The 23,930-nt window shown below is 28.7% G+C and overlaps 7 protein-coding genes across 9 annotated transcripts in view; 4 read left to right on the forward strand and 3 right to left on the reverse strand.

Annotated features, from left to right (window-relative positions):
- The first annotated feature begins 170 nt into the window (after positions 1–170).
- On the forward strand, positions 171–1,915 carry LOC132913996 (mitochondrial S-adenosylmethionine carrier protein-like). The gene is made up of 6 exons (XM_060972733.1): positions 171–592; positions 756–912; positions 1,000–1,109; positions 1,187–1,427; positions 1,501–1,639; positions 1,718–1,915. The coding sequence occupies exons 1-6, from the start codon at positions 542–544 to the stop codon at positions 1,830–1,832; spliced, it is 813 nt and encodes a 270-aa protein (XP_060828716.1). The 5' UTR covers positions 171–541; the 3' UTR covers positions 1,833–1,915.
- On the reverse strand, positions 1,910–4,802 carry LOC132913990 (hydroxysteroid dehydrogenase-like protein 2). Its single transcript, XM_060972723.1, has 8 exons — positions 4,624–4,802; positions 3,773–3,936; positions 3,458–3,671; positions 3,177–3,382; positions 2,900–3,097; positions 2,523–2,738; positions 2,317–2,445; positions 1,910–2,233 (listed from the first exon to the last, which is right to left on the reverse strand). The coding sequence occupies exons 1-8, from the start codon at positions 4,662–4,664 to the stop codon at positions 2,121–2,123; spliced, it is 1,281 nt and encodes a 426-aa protein (XP_060828706.1). The 5' UTR covers positions 4,665–4,802; the 3' UTR covers positions 1,910–2,120.
- Positions 4,803–4,859: 57 nt separating this feature from the next.
- Positions 4,860–7,905, forward strand: LOC132913985 (asparagine synthetase domain-containing protein 1). Its single transcript, XM_060972714.1, has 6 exons — positions 4,860–5,246; positions 5,342–5,542; positions 5,649–6,569; positions 6,651–7,063; positions 7,136–7,317; positions 7,404–7,905. The coding sequence occupies exons 1-5, from the start codon at positions 5,184–5,186 to the stop codon at positions 7,308–7,310; spliced, it is 1,773 nt and encodes a 590-aa protein (XP_060828697.1). The 5' UTR covers positions 4,860–5,183; the 3' UTR covers positions 7,311–7,317; positions 7,404–7,905.
- A 261-nt stretch (positions 7,906–8,166) lies between these two features.
- On the forward strand, positions 8,167–10,167 carry LOC132913993 (protein Tube). Its single transcript, XM_060972730.1, has 4 exons — positions 8,167–8,292; positions 8,393–8,576; positions 8,692–8,855; positions 8,928–10,167. The coding sequence occupies exons 2-4, from the start codon at positions 8,407–8,409 to the stop codon at positions 9,629–9,631; spliced, it is 1,038 nt and encodes a 345-aa protein (XP_060828713.1). The 5' UTR covers positions 8,167–8,292; positions 8,393–8,406; the 3' UTR covers positions 9,632–10,167.
- LOC132913988 (rabenosyn-5) lies at positions 10,153–12,826 on the reverse strand. Its single transcript, XM_060972720.1, has 7 exons — positions 12,542–12,826; positions 12,276–12,401; positions 11,911–12,051; positions 11,680–11,841; positions 11,248–11,599; positions 10,744–11,131; positions 10,153–10,654 (listed from the first exon to the last, which is right to left on the reverse strand). The coding sequence occupies exons 1-7, from the start codon at positions 12,675–12,677 to the stop codon at positions 10,427–10,429; spliced, it is 1,533 nt and encodes a 510-aa protein (XP_060828703.1). The 5' UTR covers positions 12,678–12,826; the 3' UTR covers positions 10,153–10,426.
- A 209-nt stretch (positions 12,827–13,035) lies between these two features.
- On the reverse strand, positions 13,036–14,970 carry LOC132914350 (ADP-ribosylhydrolase ARH3-like). 2 transcript variants are annotated; one of them, XM_060973383.1, is made up of 6 exons: positions 14,571–14,970; positions 14,321–14,478; positions 14,028–14,246; positions 13,834–13,946; positions 13,544–13,772; positions 13,036–13,428 (listed from the first exon to the last, which is right to left on the reverse strand). In XM_060973383.1, the coding sequence occupies exons 1-6, from the start codon at positions 14,740–14,742 to the stop codon at positions 13,261–13,263; spliced, it is 1,059 nt and encodes a 352-aa protein (XP_060829366.1). In that variant the 5' UTR covers positions 14,743–14,970; the 3' UTR covers positions 13,036–13,260. The 2 variants fall into 2 exon arrangements, with proteins under 2 accessions (XP_060829366.1, XP_060829367.1); XM_060973384.1 differs by having other exon boundaries at positions 14,321–14,464; positions 14,571–14,699.
- Positions 14,971–16,655: 1,685 nt separating this feature from the next.
- Positions 16,656–23,930, forward strand: part of LOC132913999 (Kv channel-interacting protein 1) — a 29,680-nt gene continuing 22,405 nt past the window's right edge. The window contains exon 1 of one of the 2 annotated variants that reach the window (XM_060972739.1): positions 16,656–16,756. The gene's annotated coding sequence lies outside the window, so the exon portion shown is untranslated. Of the gene's footprint in view, positions 16,996–23,930 lie in introns of both variants that reach the window. The other variant, XM_060972737.1, reaches the window with a different exon arrangement.

Raw genomic sequence — 23,930 nt, forward strand, 5'->3', positions numbered from 1 at the left:
AGATTATTTCTTCGAAAAGTCATCATTTCTAATTGATAATAGATATTATCGACATAATAATAAATTAGTGATTTAAATTACACGATTCTTAAGGTGTTAATAAATAAAATAAATAGAACGCTTTAGAATCACAATAACATTTTAGTTAAATTACTACATGGAAATAACATTTACTGAATAATCTTACGATAAAAAAAAACAATGACATGAAAATTTTAATACGATAATAACATTAGATAAATTTTTAACGAAATATAGTAGTCATGTGTATGTAGATTAACCTAGGTTATCTTTGTGCTGTCATGTACAAAAATAAATAGAATTGTTGTCTTCTTTTATTGCAATTTAAAAATTTTCAACGCGTGGAATCCAAAAAATGCACCTTAACTTTAGAAATTTGGCAGTTCAAAAATTATGCATATGTAAAGTTGAATGGTTTTAGTGTATTTGATAGTTTACTTTCATGCTACGTTGGCTTCTATCCACAATTCATCCAATGAGTTTAGTTTAAACTAAATTAAAAAAGTTGTCATAATATAAAATGATGTTAGAAACAACGGATACGAAATTTACTTTTGCTATGTCTTTAATAGTAAGTAACAAAATGTTTATTTATATGAAGGAAACAAAAATTGATCTAAATTATTTTTTAACTTAAATAGTATTTGAAAAATTGAAACTTTATTCATTATAATTCATTTATTCTATAATTCAAATACTCATTTATTCTATAATTCAAGTATTCATTTAAATAGGCAGGAGGATTGGCTGGGACATCTGTCGATGTAATATTGTTCCCATTAGACACATTAAAAACACGTTTACAATCTAAGCAAGGATTCGCAAAATCAGGAGGATTTTCTAATCTTTATAAAGGAATTCTTCCTGTAATAATTGGATCTGCACCAAGCGGTAAACAAGTGCTGTAGTATGAAGTCATATAAAGTAATTTAGAAATGTATACAACTACATATAAATTAAACTCTTATAATATTTTAGCATCATTGTTTTTCGTTACATATGAAGGTATTAAAAATATAATACAATGTAGAGTACCTGAGAAATATCATTCATTCCTTCACATGGGTTCAGCATCTTTAGCAGAAATGGTAATTTTTAGGAAAAAAGTAATTAATTAGAATTTTCATTAAGAATAAAACTCCAATTATATTTAATTTGAATGAAGGTATCCTGTTTAATAAGAGTACCTGTGGAAGTAATAAAGCAAAGGAGACAAGTTTCTATGCTAGATAGACAAGATATTAATCTTAGATTATTATATAGTTGTTATTGGAGCACTGTATTAAGAGATATGCCTTTTAGTTTAATACAATTTCCATTGTGGGAATACTTTAAGAAAGTTTGGAGTTTGCATGTTGACAGAGAAATTCTTCCTATAGAAAGTGCAATATGTGGAGCAATTGCAGGTTTAAATCTTTAGTATCCTATGATAATTTTACTTTATAATTAATGTATAATTAATTCAACTTAATTATGTAGGTGGTATTTCTGCTACTGTTACTACACCACTAGATGTTACAAAAACAAGAATAATGCTTTCACATGGAAATTCAAATACTTCAAAATTAAAAGTACTATATGTATTAAAAGATGTATATAGAGATAAAGGTTTTCATGGGTAAGTCGGTATTTGATTTATAATGGATAATTTTTCAAATTTTATATTGATTTGATTTTAAAATTGGAAACTTTGTAGACTTTTTGCTGGTGTGGGTCCCAGAGTAATGTGGATAATTATGGGAGGATTTATCTTCTTTGGAACTTATGAAAAGGTAAAAACCATAGGAATAAGATATTGCTTATATTTATAGATTGCTTTTATGGAAAATGATAAACATCAATGATATTTGTAAATATAGTTTGAAATATATGAATAACTATTTGAGCATTTAAATTGCATAATGTTTTTATTATTTGTTGTTACAAAATATATTACAAGAGAGTATATAAAAATATATTTTACGTTAATCTTTAAAAACTGTATAAACGTTTTATACTTAACATTAAACTTTAAAAGAAAAGTAACAATACGAATATTCTAGTTTCATGTAAGAATATTCTAGATTTAGTGTTTCTTAAAAAGAGGAAACATTTGATTCTTAAAGTTTAGACTTTAATAGATTCATTAATTTTTCCAATTTCATTGCTTTTTGAAGGTCTCCACTAATTTTCAATTTTCCCATTACAAATGCTGATGTCGGTTTCAATTTTCCTAAACAAATACAAATTTTCTATTGATGAACCTGATTCTAAATCAATTTTTAATGCGTTTAATACATAAATATATTTAATTACCAGAAAACATTGCAAAAAAGTTATCGGAATCCATTGTTAATGTAGCATCTGGTGATTGACTAGGTTCTCCTCTACCTGCCGAACCTTGACCAGTTTTAAGATCCAGAAACCATGTACCAGCTTCACTACCTATTAACTTTATATTAATTGACATGTTTCTAGAGCAATCAATGAAAGACAATATTTAATCTCACAGGCTGATTTACCTCTGACATTGAATTGAAATATGGCGCCTGTTTTGTTAACAAGATCACTATTCAAGTTTGCTTGAATAACGCTAAATATTTGTGCAATTTTTCCGTTTGTTTTATTAGTATCCTGTATATCTTTTTGTGTTAGTTTATATAATGATTGAGCTTGTGAATCCAAAGACTCCAAATCATCATCCACAAATAAATCTAGCATTAATTTATCTTTATTCTCTAAAAAAAAAGAGAAAGAAACATTTATAATAGATTCTTTTAACAAAGTATTAATTATAGATCATATAAATAATTAATTATAATCTATAATAATAATAATAATAATTAATTATTGTAATTAATTATAGATCTATAGAAATGTTATATTTCACTCAATATACCTGGATTACATGCATAATCTGTGAAATCCGTGATTCCCTCATTTTTTAATATTTCTTCATCAATTAAAAACTGCCCAGTAATAGATTTACTATCTTTACAAATCAAAGCATACACAGCATCTCCCATTATATCAGGTTTACGACTGTAATTTCTTGATTCAGCACCAGATAACATTGCAATCGCGGCAGTATAAATAGCTGGATTAAGAATAAATTTAAATTTATACAGATAAATAAAAATTAAGAAAATAATGAAATTAAAAAATGAATAATTTACCAGTCTTTGGCCAGACAGCATTTACAGCAATGCCACTGTCCTTAAATTCTTCAGCCATGCCAAGAGCACACATTGACATTCCAAATTTAGATATTGTATACGCAACATAATTTTTAAACCATATTGGTTTCATGTTTAATGGTGGACTGATGTTTACTATATGAGGATTTGTGCTTTTTTTTAAATAAGGTAAACATATCTTGGACCTTAAAATAAATATCACAATAATAATTATCATTCTTGATTTGTACATGTAATTCATAAAGAACTTTTATATTCACACTAAAAATGTTCCTCTGGCATTGATGTTATTCATAAGATCATACTTTTTCATATCTGTAAATTCTGTGCCTGTTAAAGAAATTGCACTGGCATTATTAATAACAATGTCAATACCACCAAATTTGTTAATAGCATTTTCTACTGCAGACACTACTTGTGCTTCATCTCTTACATCTACAATGCAAGGTAATGCTTTACCACCCACTTGCTCAACTGAAACAAATGAATTTCTTTAATGAAGGAAGTTTCATATATCAAAATTTGAGATAATTAATTAATTATTATTTAATATTTTTTATTATTTTTATAATTACTCTCTTTGGCAGCAGTGTATATGGTGCCTGGTAACTTTGGATGTGGTTCTGCAGTTTTAGCTGCAATGACGATATTTGCCCCATCTTTTGCAGCTTTCAAGGCAATAGTTTTCCCAATTCCTCTTGTTGCACCAGTGATAAAGATTGTGCGGCCGGCAAGTTTTCTATATACATATATTAAACATTTATACATGATAAGCCTATTCTATAAAACTAATAGATATTAAAAACATACATCTATATATATCTGTACATATGAAAATGTATATTTATTAATATGTATTGATAATGATTAAACTGCAGATATTTATGCATTTATGAGAAATTTGCAGATATAAAAATGCACATAATATACAAAAATATATAAAATATCCAAAATAAGGTATTAATTACAATATTAAGTAAGTAAAATAGGTCTCTAATTAAAGTCCACTATGTTAAAAAAATAAATTTACATAAACGTCTGTAGTAATGATATTTATTATATATTTAATGGTATTTTTGCAGCATTTATAATTAACTTATGTACAAATAGAATGTAACTAGAGCATAATTAACAGCACAATATGTGTAATTTTCACTCAAATTTAATGAACTTTTTTAAGCAATAAATTGATAATTTACAGTTATCTTCTTTTGCATAATCATCAAAATTATTGCAAAGAACAGTTTGTTTTATTTTTAAACAATCTGTTATAAATAATTTGTTTTTATTTATATTTATGTTATAGGTAATATATGAATTATAAATTTATGTTATATTATACTATACTAATTTATATTATAAATGTATAACAATTTATAATGTATAATACAATTTATAATTTAAAATATAAATTTTTAATACAAACCCCGTATTGATCATATTGCAAATAAAACGAGGAACTGTCATAAACGATATAAGATATAAACGTATAAACAGCTATGTAATTGTAAGATTGTACTCGAGCTAACTAATAATGACAGAATAAAATATGTACAAAAAACATATTACGCTACACAGTATCACTATACTATACGATTCAGGGTCCAATGCGTGGTTAATTATCGATTCTTTAAAATTGCCATCTTTAACAACATGGCGAGAATTCATGTAGAACAATGAAACACGTTCAAATTAACATCTACATTTTCTTTGCACGTTTTTGACGATTTTAAATATTTTAAAATGAAATTGAAAAATATCGGAAAAAATTTGTTAATTAAAATTAAATGCTAACGTAATTTTAACGTAATTAAAATCATAATTTTTATATATCTTATATTACCTTCATATTATTTTCGTATCACACAAACATACGTACGATTATGTTTAAATAAAGCATGATTTGAGATATACACATAACAAGACATTTATTTGTAAATCAACTGGTTTATAACTATAAAGGGTTATGTTTATGCCAATGTAGCCATGTGTGGAATATTCTGTAACATTTCACAAAACCATGCAAATTGTATAGAGATTTCACATGAGGTACTATTATTGAAATATACATCATAATGATAAACAAGAATTGTAACTGATAAGTTATAATATTATTTATAATATTTAATATTTTTCTCTATCAGTGGGAAGCTTGCAAGAATTTAATAATTGCCCGTGGTCCTGATGGTTTAATTGAGAAATTTGAAAATTTGACTTCAATTTGGTCTGGTCACTTTGTTGCTTCTGTATTATGGATGCAGGGTTCAAATTTTTGTGAACAACCAGCTATAGATTCGAGTGGTAATATTCTTCTTTGGAATGGAGATATATTTTCTGGAAATTTGGTAAATATTATATATTATGCGAATATATTGACTATATTATAACTATTTCATGTACTAATAAGGAACGAGATAGAATATTATTGAATCATTATGTTATTTGTTTTAGGCCCAAGATAATTTATGTGATACTATTGTGCTGTTAAATGCTCTACAGTCATGTTCAAGTGTACTATCAGTGTTCCAAGAAATCCAAGGTCCATATAGTTTTATATATTTTCAAAAATCTACAAATCTTCTGTATTTTGGTAGAGATGTTATTGGCAGACACAGTTTGCTTTTAAAAGTGAATACTGATGAAAATATTTTAACATTGACATCTGTTGCCAGTAAAGAAGTAAATAGAATTATGGAAATTCCTGCAATTGGAATTTTTGTTATGAATTTAAACAATTCTAGAGTGAATTTTACATGCTACCCATGGAAGGAGCCAGATTTGCGATTTACTGATATTATTGAAGCACTAGAAACACATTTGGGTGTAGATATTGATATTGAAAAAGCTATATTAAAATCAGATGTATCAACGTGTCTACATTTGCATCCTAATATTAAAGACTTGGAATATTTGGAAAATAGTCCTTGTTTGGAAAATTCTTGTAAAATACTAGAATATTTGATAGAAGATAAAGATATCCTTGAAAGAGTCAATCGATTATTGAAACTTCTTTACAAGGCTGTGGAAGTTAGAATAAAGAAACAGCCCAAATTCTGTAGAACATGTATTAAATTAGTTTTAGAGAAACAAGATGTTATATGCAATCATTCAAAAATAGGTATATTATTTTCTGGAGGATTAGATTCGGCTATTTTAACACTAATTGCTGATAAATATGTATCACAACATGAACCTATTGACTTGATTAATGTTGCATTTGAAAAGTCTATTAATACATCTAAGAAATCAAGTGCAAATAATGAAAAACAAAGTATGGAGGACCAGTATGATGTTCCTGACAGAAAAACTGGAAGACAAACGTTTGTAGAGCTTACAAAGATTTGTCCAAAACGGAAATGGAATTTTGTAGAAGTATATCAATCAAAATATACTTTGAAATACCCGTAAAATGTGAAAGATATCTTAATAACTAATTTATATTAATTCTTTCAGGTAAATATCAGTCAAACAGAATTACAGAAATATCGTTCATCGCGAATTTGTAATTTACTATATCCACTATGCACCATCTTAGATGAAAGCTTAGGTTGTGCTGTGTGGTTTGCAAGTCGAGCAAAAGGTACAATTCATTTGAATACAAATGTATATGAATCCCCATGCAGAGTACTTCTCTTAGGCATGGGTGCAGATGAATTGTTTGGTGGATATATGAGACATAGAACGATATTAAGACATAAGGGTTGGGACGCTTTAACACAAGAACTAAACATTGAACTAGCTGGAATCTCTGAAAGAAATTTAGGCCGTGATGATCGTATCGTATCAGATCATGGAAGACAATCTAGACTGCCATACTTAGATGAAAACATAGTAGAATATGTTCAAAAACTGAAACCATGGGAAAGGTAAATTGGTAAAATAAATATAGAAAGAAAAATAAAAAATAAAACGAAATTATATTATTCAATTATTTATAGGTGTTATCCAACAGATAAAATGCCATCTGGATTAGGAGATAAATTACTTTTACGTTTAGTGGCATATAAACTTGGTTTCCGAAATACAGCCAATTTCCCTAAAAGAGCTTTTCAATTTGGATCTCGAATTGCTAATGGCAAAGAAAACGCCAAAGATATATCAGACCGCTTATGAAATTATGGTATATGCTATATGATGTCAGTAAATATAATGTTTAGTTAATTGTAGTATAATTAATTGTGAAATTACTTATGACCTATGTTTCAGGTATTATTTCATATTCACAGAGTTTATATTCTAAAATCATTAAAATAATAATGCTTATATATAATTACATTTAACAAATTATACATAACAAGATTAAATGTAATTGTAATAGGCATTCAAAGGTTCATAATATACAATGCAAAATTAGTGCCTGAAGTGAAAAAACTGCAGAAAAACTTAATGTCTTTTTTCTCTATGTGTAAATAATAGCTCAGCGAATTTCTTAAAAATAGAAGTGTGCAAGTTCAGAAAAGAGAATATAAAACTAGCGTTTCTTTTTTTCACTGAATCAGTCAATATTTTTCTTAGCTTATAATCTACCTCAAAATATGCATACTTTGAACAAGACTGTGATATTTGGTATGTGTTGCAGCTCTTGTAGTTTTGTACTTCAAATTAGTATACACGTGTCTTATAAAGACATTGTTTTTAATAAATTTTATATACCAATTTTTTTACAGGACATAAAAATAAAATATTTCAATAACAAATTTTTCAAATATTCTATATTTAATATGTGCTTCCTTATATCATTTTCCCTAAAGTTTATATTTTATATGTATTATATATGAATTTCAGAAATTACGTATTACATTTTCTATCTTTAATTTAAGTGAACTGTAGTAGAAATAATGTAAACCTAAAAGTGAATATTGAAAAATAATTATTACTTACATGCTAATGGATAGTATGTTTATTATATACTAATATTTTTATTATTATTTATTGTTTATTATATCCTTATATACTAATGGATAATAGGATCTACAAAGAGAGAGAGAGAGAGAGAGAGAGAAATAGTTTTCTGTTTCTCTATAGTGGTTGTTAGCCATGTGACCATATATCCGTAATTATGTATGAAAATTCAAAGAATTGAGGTTAAAAAATCGTAAGTCATTAGAAATTATTTTCCAGTTTTATTGCTGAATTAATATAAGTTTATTTCTACTGTACTGCCCATTTTTATTTACATTTCATAAAAATTGAAGTATTTATAAGGATAATGTCGCAAAGTACAATTTGCTTCGACACAGAGATACGAAAATTAAGGCCTGCGGAATTATATAAACTGGGACAAATATTAAGTATACAGGATTCATGGAAAAAGTTAATGGCAATTATACCAAAGGATAATGGTTCTAATCTGCCAAAATTTAATGTTGAACATTTTAGGTATACAGCGGCAAATATCAATTAAAAATTGTATTATACTTTTATTATAATATTTTATTATACTTAATATAAAGTAAACTATGTTTCTCGTTTATTATTGCTTAAACTTTTATAGTATGATTGAGCAAGCTGCACAGCAGGGAAATGCAGCAGAATTATTTTTATCAGAGTGGGGGACAATTGGTAAAAGGAGACCAACATTGGGTTATTTATTAAGCCTTTTAACAAAAGCTCAGTTATTTAGAGCTGCAGATTATGTTGCTGGAGAACTACTAAATGGTATAATAAAAAAATATTGCTATAAAGTATATAATTATTGTAACTTAAATAAAGTCCTTACTTTTTTTTTAGAGGAACTTCCAAAACGGCCACAATACGGACCTGCAGCACCTGTAGATATCTCTAACGAAATAAAGAGATTATTGGAAGATAAGGAGGAACTTGAAAATTTCAATTTTAATGAATCTTTGGTATTTGAATTACCTACGCAAGTTGATGACAATGAAACAGTTAATCCTAATGTAATGAATGATAGTTCTTTGGAAAGAAATATGCAGTCAACACAATTGATTTCTTCAAAAAGGAAACACAACAAAAAGCAATTAGAAAATAATGAAGGAACATTAAATGCACAAATGTCAGATTTGATAAAATTTAGTAGTGAAGAAAACGTACAAGAATGTAGAAAACAAGAACAAGTACTCAAGCAACAAGAAATATCATCTGGTGAATTGCCTGTTCTTTTAAATCGGTTCGGACAATCTGCAGAACAAACGAAATTATATCAAGAAGTATTATCAAAAGAACTTCCTGTATTTTTGAATAATACAATTTCGTCAAATGAAATTTTAACCAATTACGAAACAAAGGATTCATTACATTTATCCAGTAGAAATATTGATGAAAACGAAATATCTTCTACCGAATTACCGCAATGTATTGTTGATCTTCGTTACTCTGATAGTACATACAGTCTCGAAAATAACACGAATGTAGCGCAAAATGCATTGAGCTCGAAAGAATTACCAGTTACAGTACTAGAATATAATGAATAATGCAGGATTTAATTATTTTAGTAACTATATACGTATTTTATACTTTCTTCATTTATGAAACATCTAACATTCCAAAATGATGAGCATTATTTATAAATACATATTTTTATAAAATATTTGTAAAGAGAAAATTAAACTTTGATTTAGGTAGATTAATTTTTCATAAAAAGGCATACCATCCCGTTATTCTTACATTATGCATATATATACATATGGTTTGTTTAAAAACTACAGTGTATAAATAAATATTATAAGTTTATTTTATGAAAAATATACTTTCCTACTCTTATATAAATATTATATTAAAAATCAATATTATAGTTTTTACAAATATATATGTTAAGAGAAGTTGAATTATAATATACATATGTATATATATAGGAATAGATTTCTTTTTATGAACTTTGTTTGTATGAAGTCAAGTTTGAGAAATATGTAAGTATGTGTGAGTTTCAGATAATGTTATAAAACCTGATACATTTCTGGACTGTGGAATCGAAATTAAATAAATAATAATAATATTGTATTAAAAATCATATATATTTTTCAATATTAATATATACAATAATAATTTAGTATATTAAATGTATACATTACGAAATATCATCATGATATTTATAATAAAATTCATGAATGCAAAGGAACTTTTAAAGTACATCACGTTGTGCAATAATACATGAAATGGATACAGTGATACGTGAAACTTTCAATATAATGGGAAGGTTTATTAAGTCTTATTTAAACCCGATAAGAAATACAGAATTACCTAATAAAAAATGCAGATATGTATATACTTTATCCATCACTGTTATTACTTTCTCTCATTGTGAAGTAGGCGCTTTGGAGCTCTTTAAGATTGCGTTCTAACGTTGCAACCTCATCATATCTGCAATCTGCTTTAGCTTGCTTAATGTAAGCTCGAAGATTACTCATTTGCTCAATTATAGGATCCATAGAAGATGGCATTATGGGAGTAACGCTAGATGGACCCCAACCTTGTGATTGATCTAGTACCACATTTGGCTATGTGAACACGACATCAATGATATTAAATTAAGAATAGGAATTTTTGATAAAACTTTTTTTCCGTTTATTCAATAAATTAATATCACCTGATTTTCTTTCATAATGGGTCGAACTTCGAGGTTCCATGTCTCCCTTTTACGTTGCTCTTTCGGTCTTTCTCTTTGTTCTTCTTCCAATTGTCTTTCATACGCAATTCTAGCTTCTATACGTCTTTGTCGTTCCTTCTGTAATTCCACGTATCTCTCTTCTGAAGGTAAAGCTTGCACGCTTAATAATTCTTCTTTCAAAAAGATCATCGCAGACACTCTAACCATATGATGTAATCGAAGTTCTTGATCCTGCGGAGGATTTTCTACGCATCTCGTTCCGAGTACTGAAATTCTTTTGCTAATTAAATCTATATTCTCGCCTAACTTTGCGATCTTATTTCTTAAAGCTTGAGCATCTTCTAAATTATATGTGGATTCCCCCTCACTGAAAAACATATCTCTTAACTTCGTACGAGTAATTTTGTGCTAGGAGTAATATAAAATTGTACACAAATGTTATAGTGTTACAAATGTCCATTTTACAATTATTGGACCACGTACTTTAAGGATTCCCACATTTTGTTGTACATTTTTACGTGTTGCGAAGCTTCTTCCATATATGCCCTCAGCTTTTCATAAAACTGGCATACTATCGGTTTATCAAAATGTTTCGCTTTTTGTTTTTCTCTCGCATCAAGCAGATTCGCACAGTGCGTACAAATTCTAAAATGCTGCTCGCTACCTGTTGAATCGTTAACCAAGGATAGTACACTATTTAAACTACCACTGGATGGTGACCTCGCCAATTTTGTAAGACCAATACCCGCACGTACTATACGTTCCGAAATTGGTCGTTCGGAAGTAGGAGATACTGCTGAATCATCTTGTACAGAAACAGGACTTGTCATTTTTCCTGTAAACGTAAGCAACTAGATTTCTATAAAAAATTTTTTCCCAATATCTTTTTCTTTCAATAATTTTGAAACTACCAACTTGCATCTTGTAACGATAGAAATATTGTACAATTGTGACACATAACAGCTCCACAAAGTCTACAATGATGTTTTCTTCTTGCGACATGAAAACTTTTTGCACAAGTAGGGCATAATTTTACATCTTTTTCATCTATCCATGGCACAATGGTGCGTTCATGAACTATCATAAAAAAAGTAAAATATTAGTTAATTTTTCTTTGTAAAATGAATAATAAAATTTGTATTCTACCTTTTCTATCAACTGGATCAGATGGTAAATTGTTTAATAATTTATCTAGTCTTATGAGAAGTTTATTTGTTTCTGTAGAATAACGTTCCAATCTCATATTTCTTACTTCTTTAAAATAGTTTGTATGTGATGTCATTGCACCTGAAAATTATTAGTACATAATTACATAACATTTTCTTTTGAAGCATCTATAATTCATTTTAAATTCTACAGATCTTTTGTTAATTTTTTAAAAGATAGCTTGAATATATCTCTGTTATCTTCTCCAGTGTATTATAAATTTCTTTTCTTCAAAGTAAAATTGTTGTAATATTAAATTCTTTAACATAAATCAATATCAAAGAGGATTTTCTCTTTGTCAGTACCTATTTCTTGAGGTCCCCAATTAAGTTCTGGGCTACGTTGCCTAGTAGTTGATGGTATACTATTTGCAAAGGAATCTGACATTTCATCTTGCTTTAAAATCTTTTTTTTAGCCTTACCAAAAAGATCTAGAAAAATAAAATGATTTAAATATTTGTTTGTGACACACTTACTTTTAAAATACATTATCAATTTTTACAATGCATTAATATGTTTATTTAATAAATTTATAAGATTTAAGGATAATTACGAAAGTTTGAAGTTTTACCTTTAAGCGACTTCAAAATTTCTGGATCATCTTTATGGAAATCCTCGAAATGTTTCGTTAATTGATTAGGTGCTTTGAAATCTGTCATACATATTGGACAAATAAATCCTTCTAATACTTCCTCGCAGCCAGCCATTGTAAAATTTTATACTCGAAGGATTTCTACTATCTTTTTTTGTAATTTCTTCTTAACTTATACTCCACAGAAATCATTTGTAGGCGTCTCTTCAATCGTGGATAAGCAACGTGTTTTCTGAGCAGCCATATTGAATCCTATCAGCTGAGAGAAATGTCAAATTTCCTTTACATAATTCAGCTTAATAAAAGTTAAATTTTTAAAATTAATTTTCTGACTTATTTCCATGATTTATTTGGATAAAAATCTTGAACAATTAATATTTTATTTCTAGACAATGTGTTCTATTATTAATTAGAAATTATTTTCATTGTACATATAAAATACTTTCTTATAATTTTAAGAACAATTAAAACTATTTAAAAGATTGTATAGATTATTTATTCGATAAATGTACAAATTCATAATAGCTATAGGTACATAAGATGTTATAAATCAGTCGTAAAAATATTTCACGAATAACGGAACAATAACTGAGTAGTTAACAAAGACAATCTTAATGATAATTACATTTCTACAAAATTCTTATTAAAAAATAAAACAGTTATTACATTTGATCTTCTGCGTAAATAAAAGGAAATTTCTATTGCGCTATCGACAATTCAAGTAGTTTATCGCCTAAAATCCGAAATTCCTCTGAGGCTTCACAATGCTGTAAAAGATTACTACTAATTTTTTCTTCTCCATAATATGCACCGGCTATCGCTCCAGTCATACTACCAATGGTATCTGTATCACCACCTAAACTGATCTGAAAAGTAATTTTTATTTTATGTATAATTTTTAATTAAAGAGAAAAAATCATTGATATTAATAATCGTAACTTTATCATTATTTTATTCAGAGAAGTAATATATTGTACTTACAGCATATTGAATTGCTCTTCTGAAAGGATTATCTGTTTGTATACCGGTGATTGGTTTTTGTGCTCTTAAAAAACAAAATATTGCAGTAGGTACTGAATACAAAGCTGCAACACTATTTCCCAACTTTTGTATCACTTTTTCATCGTGTGATCCTTCACCATCTTCAGATATTAGTGATTTTACCATACATAGCTGTACTTTGTATGGTTGCGGTTCTGATAAACCTAATCTGCGAAAAATAAGCATTTTAAACAAACAATAATTTTAAAAATTGTATTATCTTATGTTACCCTTCTTCATCTTTTTCTATTTGATCCATTTTATGAATCAAATCATCAATAAAATTTGTTACATTTAATTCTTCACTTGGATTTAAATGCAGACTTTGATAAATTGCTGTTGCCTGAAAAATAATAAAAATATGTTTGGATTATAATTACTCAATGAGACTATAACATGTTAATGAATTTATAAGTACAATTACTTGCAAAATAGCCCCATCTATTCCAACTTTATGAGTATGAGTAATCTGAGTCACTTTCCTAACTGTATCTAAAAGTTTATCATAGTTTTGATAAGAGAATAGTGCAATAGGTGCAACTCTCATTGCACCACCATTTCCCCATGACCCTTGTCCATTAAATTGCTCTTTGGCTGGACTTACAATGTCTGCAAATTTGTTACCCCGTAATTTTTTAAATACCTTTAACAAAATTTGAATCTCAGAATGAATCTCTGTGTCAGGATTACAAAATTATGATACATGTAACATCATACCGTTACAACACCCATACCATAGCCTCGATTAGGTTCTTGGTAATAACTTTTAACAAATCTTTTTGCAACATCAACAACATCTAATTCCTTCTGGTCAACCAGAGATTTAGCCAAAGAGTAAGTCATAGCAGAATCATCTGTAAACTGCATGACAGGTGCTATAGAATTAAAAAAAATGTTCTATAGAAAAATATTATTATTTCTATATTTTATATTATTTTGTAGAATGATGACTTTTTTAAATACATACCTTTGAATGGTGGACCTTCCAGTTTATCAAATGATTTTTGTAAAACTAATTTCATGCCGTTTGTTAACTGATCGCCGCTATCATAAGGGCTACCAGTGCAATCGCCGATTAAAGCACCAAGCATTGTACCGCGAAATTTGCTTTTTAATAATGATAAATCCATCTTTGCCATAACCTTCTTGCACCTCAAATTCTTTAACTAAATTTGGGGGTTTGCGAACACTTTAATGTAGGACTTAATATGATGTTTAAAGCGATATCAAAGTAAATATTATGTTACGAATGTCGATTACTTAGATAAATAATGATAAAGATAAAAAAGATAGTTGTAATAAAAATAATGTAAATATCAATCTGATCACTTAACTTATGGGCATTTTATTATATTTTATACCATACTTGATTATATATACATATACATACATATCAAGTTATTTACCGGTACGGTAAGATGTCTCTGCTTGTAAGTTCGTAAGAGAAATTTAAAATAAAAAGTCAATGAATGTTATTACATATACTGTCATAGTTATAATAAGAAATTATGACTACTGCTACTACTAATCTAAATCAGTACGAATCGAATCAATAAATCGAAATTTAGTTTTATTTTTTTTAATATAAATAATATAAATGAAATGTAATCCGTTATTATATCATTTCAACTCGTAAAAAATTGAATTTTCATATATCCTTTTGATTCTTATGCAATAAAATCGATGACAGTGCGCATTTAACATATAATGAAATTTAATAATTTATCGATTATTAGTCGAATTGCAATTTTCCGAAGCAATCTTTTTATAATTGTAGTACATTGCATTTAAAAAAATTAGTATCCAATTTTTCAAATCAATCTTCATGATACTAATCAAATTTTCCATTCTTTTACTAGTTATTTTATAAAATTATAATTTTTATAGTCTATTTCAAAATGTTCTGTTTAAATTATATCCTATATGAATTGAGAAAATTTTATAAATTTTTTTTCATAAGTTTGTTTTTCTTATATTTATAAATACAAAAAGAAATAATGAAAATAAGATGCAAATTTAATTAGCTTATTATTAGGGACGAAAGTAGCGTGTATTAAATTTTGGTAAATCTTGTATGTTGATGGTATTATGTGTTGGTAACTTTCCGATATAATTTTATTTTTAATAGAGTAATTGTGCTTGGATGTATATTTTATTTGCATCAAGATATAACATTATTGCAGAGATTGCTTACAAAAGAGAAGATAATGTAATATAAAAAAATATTCTTAATTATTCTAAAATGCTTTAAATATTTTAAACAAACAATTTATTACAACATTTTGATTTTATTTTATTCAAAGAATGGGGTCCAATATCTTTCTGTATAAAAAGAAAAATTTTTAAATATATAGGGTGATTAAAAAATCTAATTGTATATTCTTTCGATAAAATTATGTATTTTTCGATTATAGATCGGCTTCTCCCACATTTTACAAACAGGTATATAGACTTAGGCCATTAAAGATCAAATATTTCATACGAGGAGAAATAAGGGGAAGAAACAAGTAGTCAGTTAACAATATTCAAACCATCTAGTGGAAGAGGAAAGCGCTATTAATTAAACAAATCTCTCCTTAGTACATTTATAATTTCAAAAGGTACAAAAATCAGACATATAATAATAAGATATGATCATAAAATCAAGCGGAATATGGTTAAATAAACATAATTTTAGAAAATACGAAGACACATGTACATATTCTTTCTGTTGTTAAACAACATAACAATATAACCAAACTATCTAATGGAGTGGGAAACAATCTTGAACAATTAAAATTTCTTAAGACAAGCATCATTCTAAGAGGTATGTACAAAATCAGACAACCCTATCTTCTAAACAATCTCATCATTCAAGCAATTTTCATAACACAATGTATTCCCTGCAGTATGTAAAAAAAGAGGGAAGAGGAGAAACAAAGGAGAATAGGCGAGTAAGTCGGTGGGGAAATAGAAAGGAGCTCGCTCGTTAAGGGTAGTTTCCTTCCGTGGGGAAGGATCGTATGGGGGCGAAAAAGAAGGAGGGCGACGATTGGGCGGGGCAGAGGATGCGTGGTCCGGTCTAACCCGGCCACATCCAGTCTGCCGCCGACTACGTAGTTGCGCAGTATCGTTGTTGAACGTTGTGTGTGCCACTAGAAGAGGATATAAACGGTATGCCGGTGCTCGGGCTAGCCTGACTCTCTTTCTCCGGTCCTTCGTCGAACGTCGCGTCTCTTCTTCGACCCAGGGTCGTTCACCCTGCAAGTCCAGCGTGCTCGCGGTGTCCTTCAAAAAAACGAATACATACTCTGTTTTCCTGTTTCTCTCTCTGTGGCCTCCTTCGTCTGGTCCACCACGTCCTGATCGAATTCCCAGCGAGTTGGCTGACATTTCTTTCTACGCGGAGAAACGTAAGCGACTTCTCTCTGTTATCTTGCCGCCAGGCTGTTGCCATTTTCGTGCGCTCGCGCGAGTCAAGGAAACTGTATACTTGATAGATAAGGTTATTGTAAGGAGGTTAGAAAAGGATGTTTTCATTCTTATACTGTTGATTTTTTTTTAGAGATTTCTATGTTTGTTGTTGTTAGGCTTGGTTTTGTACGTTGAGCATTAGGATTATTTTGGGGTAAATGGGCTCGATTGATTCGCCAGGATTAAATAAATTAGTAATAAATTAAATATTTAAAAAGGTTGATAACAGATTGAATATTTAAGAAAGGATAATCAAAGTATTTTCGTATTGTTTACATTTATTATTAGATTTTAAAAATTGATAAAAGTATTATTGTATTCTATTCACTGTAACGTGGTTATTCTATTCTGCGTGCTAATATTTTCTAGGAGAAATTTAGATAAATAGAGACAACTTTTATTTGTTAAATAGAGGTAATCAAGACAAGAGTAAAAATGTATTATTCCAGATAATTACATTTTTTGTCTTATACAAATATTATTATTTTCCTTAAAATCTTTACAAATATTATACTCTATTCACTATAACATCGTTACTCTAGAGTGCTAATATTTTCTAGATGAAGCTATATAATGAATCAAACAGATAGTATTCTTTTTGTGTCTTTTATATCCGTTGTTACTTTTCTAAATTATATAAGTTCCATTAGGTATTTTATTTACTATAATGTTAAATGCTAATACTTTTTAGCATTGAACTGAATAGTTTTCAACAAAACATCTATTTATGTCTTTTTTAAATGAAAATAAATTAGGATAGTAAGAGATAATTTCAGATTTCTTGGCAACGATATTTCGTTTTCAAAATTAATAGCCAAATACAGGTGCGAGCGTTACGTAATGTTATTTTACCGTGCGCCCCGGTGTGGCAAATTGTCCTTTGTTTCTATTGTTCTCTGGTAAGGGACGATATTTTATACTTATTCCATGCTGTTTTCATAAGCTAATAAGATTTATTATAGTACGACAACGTGTTGTACGACACGAACGAAATAATCTTTACACGTGATAGATGTATAAATAAAAAAATGCAGTTCCTATATTTTGTTAGTTCAAAAGAAGAAATGGTCTTACAATTGTGGATAAGTTAGAAACATTCTTTGAAGAGTAATAGTAGCAATATCTCGAGTGGATGCTCGTGTAGCCGGGTGAAATATTTAAGCTAGTTTAAACATAAAGTCATTCACGTTGGACATCCTTTCACTTTGACCAGCATGAAAGGATACTAAATTTTTCAACTGTAATAATAAATGATAATGTGCATTGTTAAGTCGAGTACTTAATATTATCACTGTTCCTCTTTTGGTTCGTGTAATCGATATCATTTCTCAAAGTGGTAGCAGGATATTTAATTTTTAAATTACTTACGCAATTCAATTTAGTTTTCAAATATGATAGAATAGTATATTAGTTACAATAATAAATGATAATATGTCAAATCTTTTTATAAAATAGCATGAAGTATTCTTTTTAATTATCATTTTTACATATTTTTAAATATTTTCTGTAACATCATAAAAAAGTATTCAACTATGTAATTATCAGCATATGTACGGCAATGCAATATTTTTATATAGTATTATTATACATTTTTAAATTTTGTTTATACAATAATAAAAGCATATTCGATTTCGAAGCATTTTTTAACTTACTTTTAAGTCTTTTATTATGAAGATATTTAAATTGTAATATTTTGAAACATTATCTGTTACTTATTTTTATAATCATTTGCCACAAAATCTGTGAAATTTGTTAACTTAATCGCATAATTGAGTTCTCATTCAATCGGTGTCATTAAGTCCATTTTATCCGTCAGTAGAACGAATGCGTAATGTAGATGATGGTAACGAAGATGTAACGCTTGTTTATTGTCGAAACGGTACGCGGTCATCGCCATAGAAAAGCAATTCGCCGGAAGATTTAATGCGGTGTGTAGCTAATTTCTTGCACGCATGGTATTCGGTTTACTTCACCGTCTATTTTTGATGGTACGAGAGCTGATCTGAAAATTTACTTCTGACAATAAGCATGTCTCTATTATCATTTAGAATAGATATATACATTTTTATAATGAGTCATTATCAATAATACATATTAAATGCGAAAATAATTAAAAGAGATTTATTGATATAGGAATATATATTTTCTATATTTGAATAATATACGTAAAATCAAAGAAAAGAATTCCCTACAGAATATTATATTAAAATATTCCTAGAAAATTCTTTTTTTTGATGTTATATTTTATGAGGACATTATTATAAAATAATTAGCAAATTTTTTTCTCGTGGTAAAGGAGAGTAGTATAGGCTGATTTGCATGAATTAATTAATTCGTTTTCACCGTTCTTGTAACGAACATATAAAAGTGGGTAATAAGGTCCGCAATTAACGATTTGCGTAGCTTTACAGTAACTTCGTAGAAAAGTATATTCCGAAGTAAACTCGTGTTTTACCTTACCGCGACATTATCGATCGTAATATTTGTATTTCTTTAAAAAGTCTCTTATATTAGGCATTTTCGATTACATCGACGAATAAGTGAAACTACATAACTTACGGATATTATTATACATTTAGTTATATTTAATTATTTAAAATTTTATTTACATTATTTACTTTACAGCAATTGCTTGAACGATGTCGAAAGTTAACGGACTTCACAAGAATAATTTAAATTTAGAAATCAATAAAGATAGTAATCAATATACAATAAAAATAATATTCTCTGAATGTGATCAAGCAAACGAATTAAAGGATTCATTACTCTAATTACACCAACCTAATATTGACATGAATCGGAACTATACTATATATAGTCCGCGCTAACATTACAAAATTGTTCAAGAAAAGAATTCTTGGTACACTCCAAGATTTACGATACTCATCATCCCCCACGTTGAGAAGGTCATAAAGGGGTTGAGGAGGGTTGTTGCAGAATGTGGGTGGATTTAAGCTGAGAGCATCGAAATTTATTCCAGAAATTCGCGCGTGCACTACTTTTGCCAACTTTCCAATGAAACACCGAACAACTGTATATCTAATATACAGTATAGACTATAGGTATAGACACCCAACGTTGTAACGAGGCTATGTATCTTTCATTTATACATGTATGTGTCACATAATAGCCATATACCTATGCGCCTATGAAAAATAAAAATTCGCTTTATCTATCGATCCTCGACGGTCACATATGGGTACAATCATGATTCGTTCCAACTTTATAACCATTTTTCTTTTTTGCGTTTCTCGCAACGGATACATAGAAAACGATAAAACGATTGTTACTTTCGTCGCGCGACAGCTTTTTATTGGGAGAAATTTAGGAACAGGTTGGTGCAGTTAAAACAGGTGTTTCGATGTTTGTTGAAATAAATTGAAAATGCTGGCTTTGCTGTGCAATATTTTGTAAACGATAAAGCTGATTTAGGACTGATTCTTGGTATAGGAAGGATGAAGATGAATTTTAATGTTTCAATTTTTTGTGATAAGAAGAATAATAATCCTTTCTCGGAATGGAGATGAATTTTAATGTGTAACATGGGAAAAGGGAACTGATTGTTTTACTAGAGAACCACCATAAAATATTTCAAGTCGGTTGCCACGTGAAAAAAAGTTCTAGAAATAGATTGAACCTCATATGTAGTTGGGAAGCAAAACGTTGAAAGCTATTCTTCCGAGTGAAAATCAATTTTAAAATGAATGTACACCAGCGTACACGATCTGCATATACAGAGAAAGAAATCGCCGGAATCGATAAGTCGATTCTTTGTCCGATGTTTCACCGTGTTTGCATTCGTTTATTCATTGCCTTTTTCGGTTTACTTTACTCTCGAAACAAAGTAATTTAATATTGTACAAAATACAGCAGCTCACGAAAGTATTCGGATATTTGTAAAAACTTTTTATGAACATATTATCTGTGCTACGCGAAACATGAATTTTCCTTCGCGCAGTATAATAGGAGCATCATGATTATATTGAAGAAGTTTGAGAGAATTTGAAAATTATATATAATGATATATACAGAAAATGTACTAGAAATAGTAAATGTCTTGTAACTTTCATATACGTTTTCAATTAGTTCCAAATTTTACCAATGTAATATACTTGTAGATTTGTATATTTGTATGTCTGTATATTTCATATAATACATAGTATAGTATGAAAGTTTTCTGTGGTATGTCTTTAAGTACTTTTGTTATCCACTGTATGTACAAGAACGAAACATTTACACCTTAAAATCAATTTCCACGTCCATGTTAAAATCAGGTTTTGTAATTGAATAACATTAAATGCTACATAATTGATTGAATAAATATTGTGCGACCATAGTGATATCAATTATAATATATTTCGAAATCAAAAGGGATTTAATCAGGTTTTATGGTTTAATTAAATTATCGTTCTATAATTATGATAATATTGATTATAGTCTATTTCAAAGTTAACGTATTGTCAACTGCATGAATGAGATATTACTAGGCGCTTCTAGTAAGTTTCCTAGGGGCATTTCTAAAAATCCTATACTATAAGAATTTAATAATGAGAAATTAAAAGGAAATATTCTGTTGTCTTTCTGGTCATATTATAAGAAAGAGTTTGTTAGAATAAAGTATAAAAATGTTTCTCCTAATTTATTAGAAAAATTAAGATCTGTTAGAATGAAGCAAAAATTCGCTTCTTCTAATTTGTTAGGAAACTAAGAAGATTAAGAAAACTAGAATAGAAAATGGAGAATTTTCTCAAGTGATTGGCCATGTGTTGTAGTAGAATTAATTTGGGACAACTATTGAAACAATCTGTTCGAGTTCAACAGAGGGTGTGAATTGGAATGAAACGATTTGAAAATGTCATTAGGGGGACCCTTTGAACCATCATCGATTCTTGAAAGGAGGTAGCGATGCCTGACGAGCATCCCCACACGTTTATCTTTTTCTCTCTTTGCTTCTTTACAGAACACGGTTGTGACATCGCGTTTGATTCAATAGGCGTTAACCGAGTGACCTGAATCTTGCCAACCGTATGGTAACCTTACGTAATTTCTTCTTTTTCTCTATTTTTCTTTTTTACAAAAATTATTGGAAGGACTTGTTGGTAAAGAAAGAAACATATAATACCCGAGAATAAAATCAGTCATCTTAAGCTGAATATTATGTACATTATCATTTACAAGTACCTAGATACTTGCTTCTTTTTAACAAGATGTATCTTAATAAGTATAAAGTTATAAATAAGGAATTGATAAGTACATGTACTACCTTATACAATATTACCGAAAACAAGTAAAAAAATATATAAAACAAGGAACCAGCATATAAAAATCACCTCAAACTACTTCAAATCTACTTGATACGCCCACTCATACTTTAAGTAGAACAAGGCGCTGTCGAGTCAGACCACGCGACTCGCAACACGTGGCTCCGTCAATCAGAGAGTTTTTAATTCATTAAAAGAATCGATTGACATCGTTTGATCTGATTTTGACATTAATTTACTCTCTGAATATCGGTACGTAAATATTTGACTCGACTTGGATTTCGGTTTGCCGTTCCAACGCGCTTACGTGTACAAAAGCCAGACACGTAGTAGCTGCAGCTTTAAATCCGTCATTTTACAACTGCTTCCATGAATCTGCCACATGCATTCGGCTATCGTTGGCTTGCCGGATGTTTATGGAAGCCTCGTACTAGGCCGTATATGTAAAATACATGGCAACCAGTGCATATTTATGGAACACCGTTTTAAATTGTTCTTCCTGTTTGTCAGTCGAATCTCGAAGAACGAATGAATTTTTTGTGAGTTTTTACGAATATTTCTTTTGTCGCGCATACGCAGTATTGATTATGAAGTGTGAATGTTTCTTTTTTTGAAGTTTTATATAATATCTCTTGATGTAATAGAGTTAGGTTTGAGTCCTCTATTATATTTGCTCTTGATGCTGAATTAAAAAGATTTACGCGAATTTTAGTAAATATTTTTTTTTTCGAAAATATACAATTCCTATTGTGTGGAGTGTGTATTTTTCTTCTTGGATTTTTATGTAACATTTTGCTGATATAGTAAAGATAGTTTCGGATTCTCCATAATATTTCTTCCTGACGTTAAGTAAAAGAGATTCATTTCAATTTTTATGGCTATTCTCGTTGTACTATGAAAACATTCATTGTGAGTTATGGATCTTCTTCTTCTTATTTTAGAAATTTAACGTTACGTTTTGTTGATGCTTAAAGTTACGTTTGGATTTCCTCTAATATTTCTTCTTAATGCAGATTGAAAGATATCAAAACTTACGAAGTACGTATTTATTTAAAAATGTGAATTTCTCTCTTTGAAAGTTCTATGCAATATTTTATTAATGCATTAGTATCAGATTTGTACGTTGTACTTCGTATTAATTTTTCTGAGTATTCCTTTTGTATTGGAAATATTGTTATGGAAACGTATGAGATATTTATAGCAAGTTGTGAATGTTTTTTTCTTAATTTTATGCAACATTCTTTTGGTGCTTTAAAAGCAGAGGTCTTTGGAAAGAATGGAAGAGAAAAGTTCTTTAGTATTTTGCTGTTAAAATTTTAGGTTTACGAATTGAGGAGCATTTAAGATTGATGGGCGCGTGAGGACCGAAATTCGAACTTCGAGCGTCGAAAGTCAGGATGCAAAAGTTTTAATTGCTTGTATTTTAAAAACGAAGTATCGGAAAACAAAATGTTAAAAGATTTTTCATTTTCTTTTAATATAAGGAATTAATATAAATACCAATAATACAGGCATTGATAGTTTATATATTCTGGAATGTTTAAATTTCTGTTGTGGCAAATAGTTTTATGTATGCCTATTCAAGATCATTTTAAGTTCTGACAAAATTTTAA

Source organism: Bombus pascuorum, chromosome 14, assembly GCF_905332965.1.
Source record: "Bombus pascuorum chromosome 14, iyBomPasc1.1, whole genome shotgun sequence".
Taxonomy (NCBI): domain Eukaryota; kingdom Metazoa; phylum Arthropoda; class Insecta; order Hymenoptera; family Apidae; genus Bombus; species Bombus pascuorum.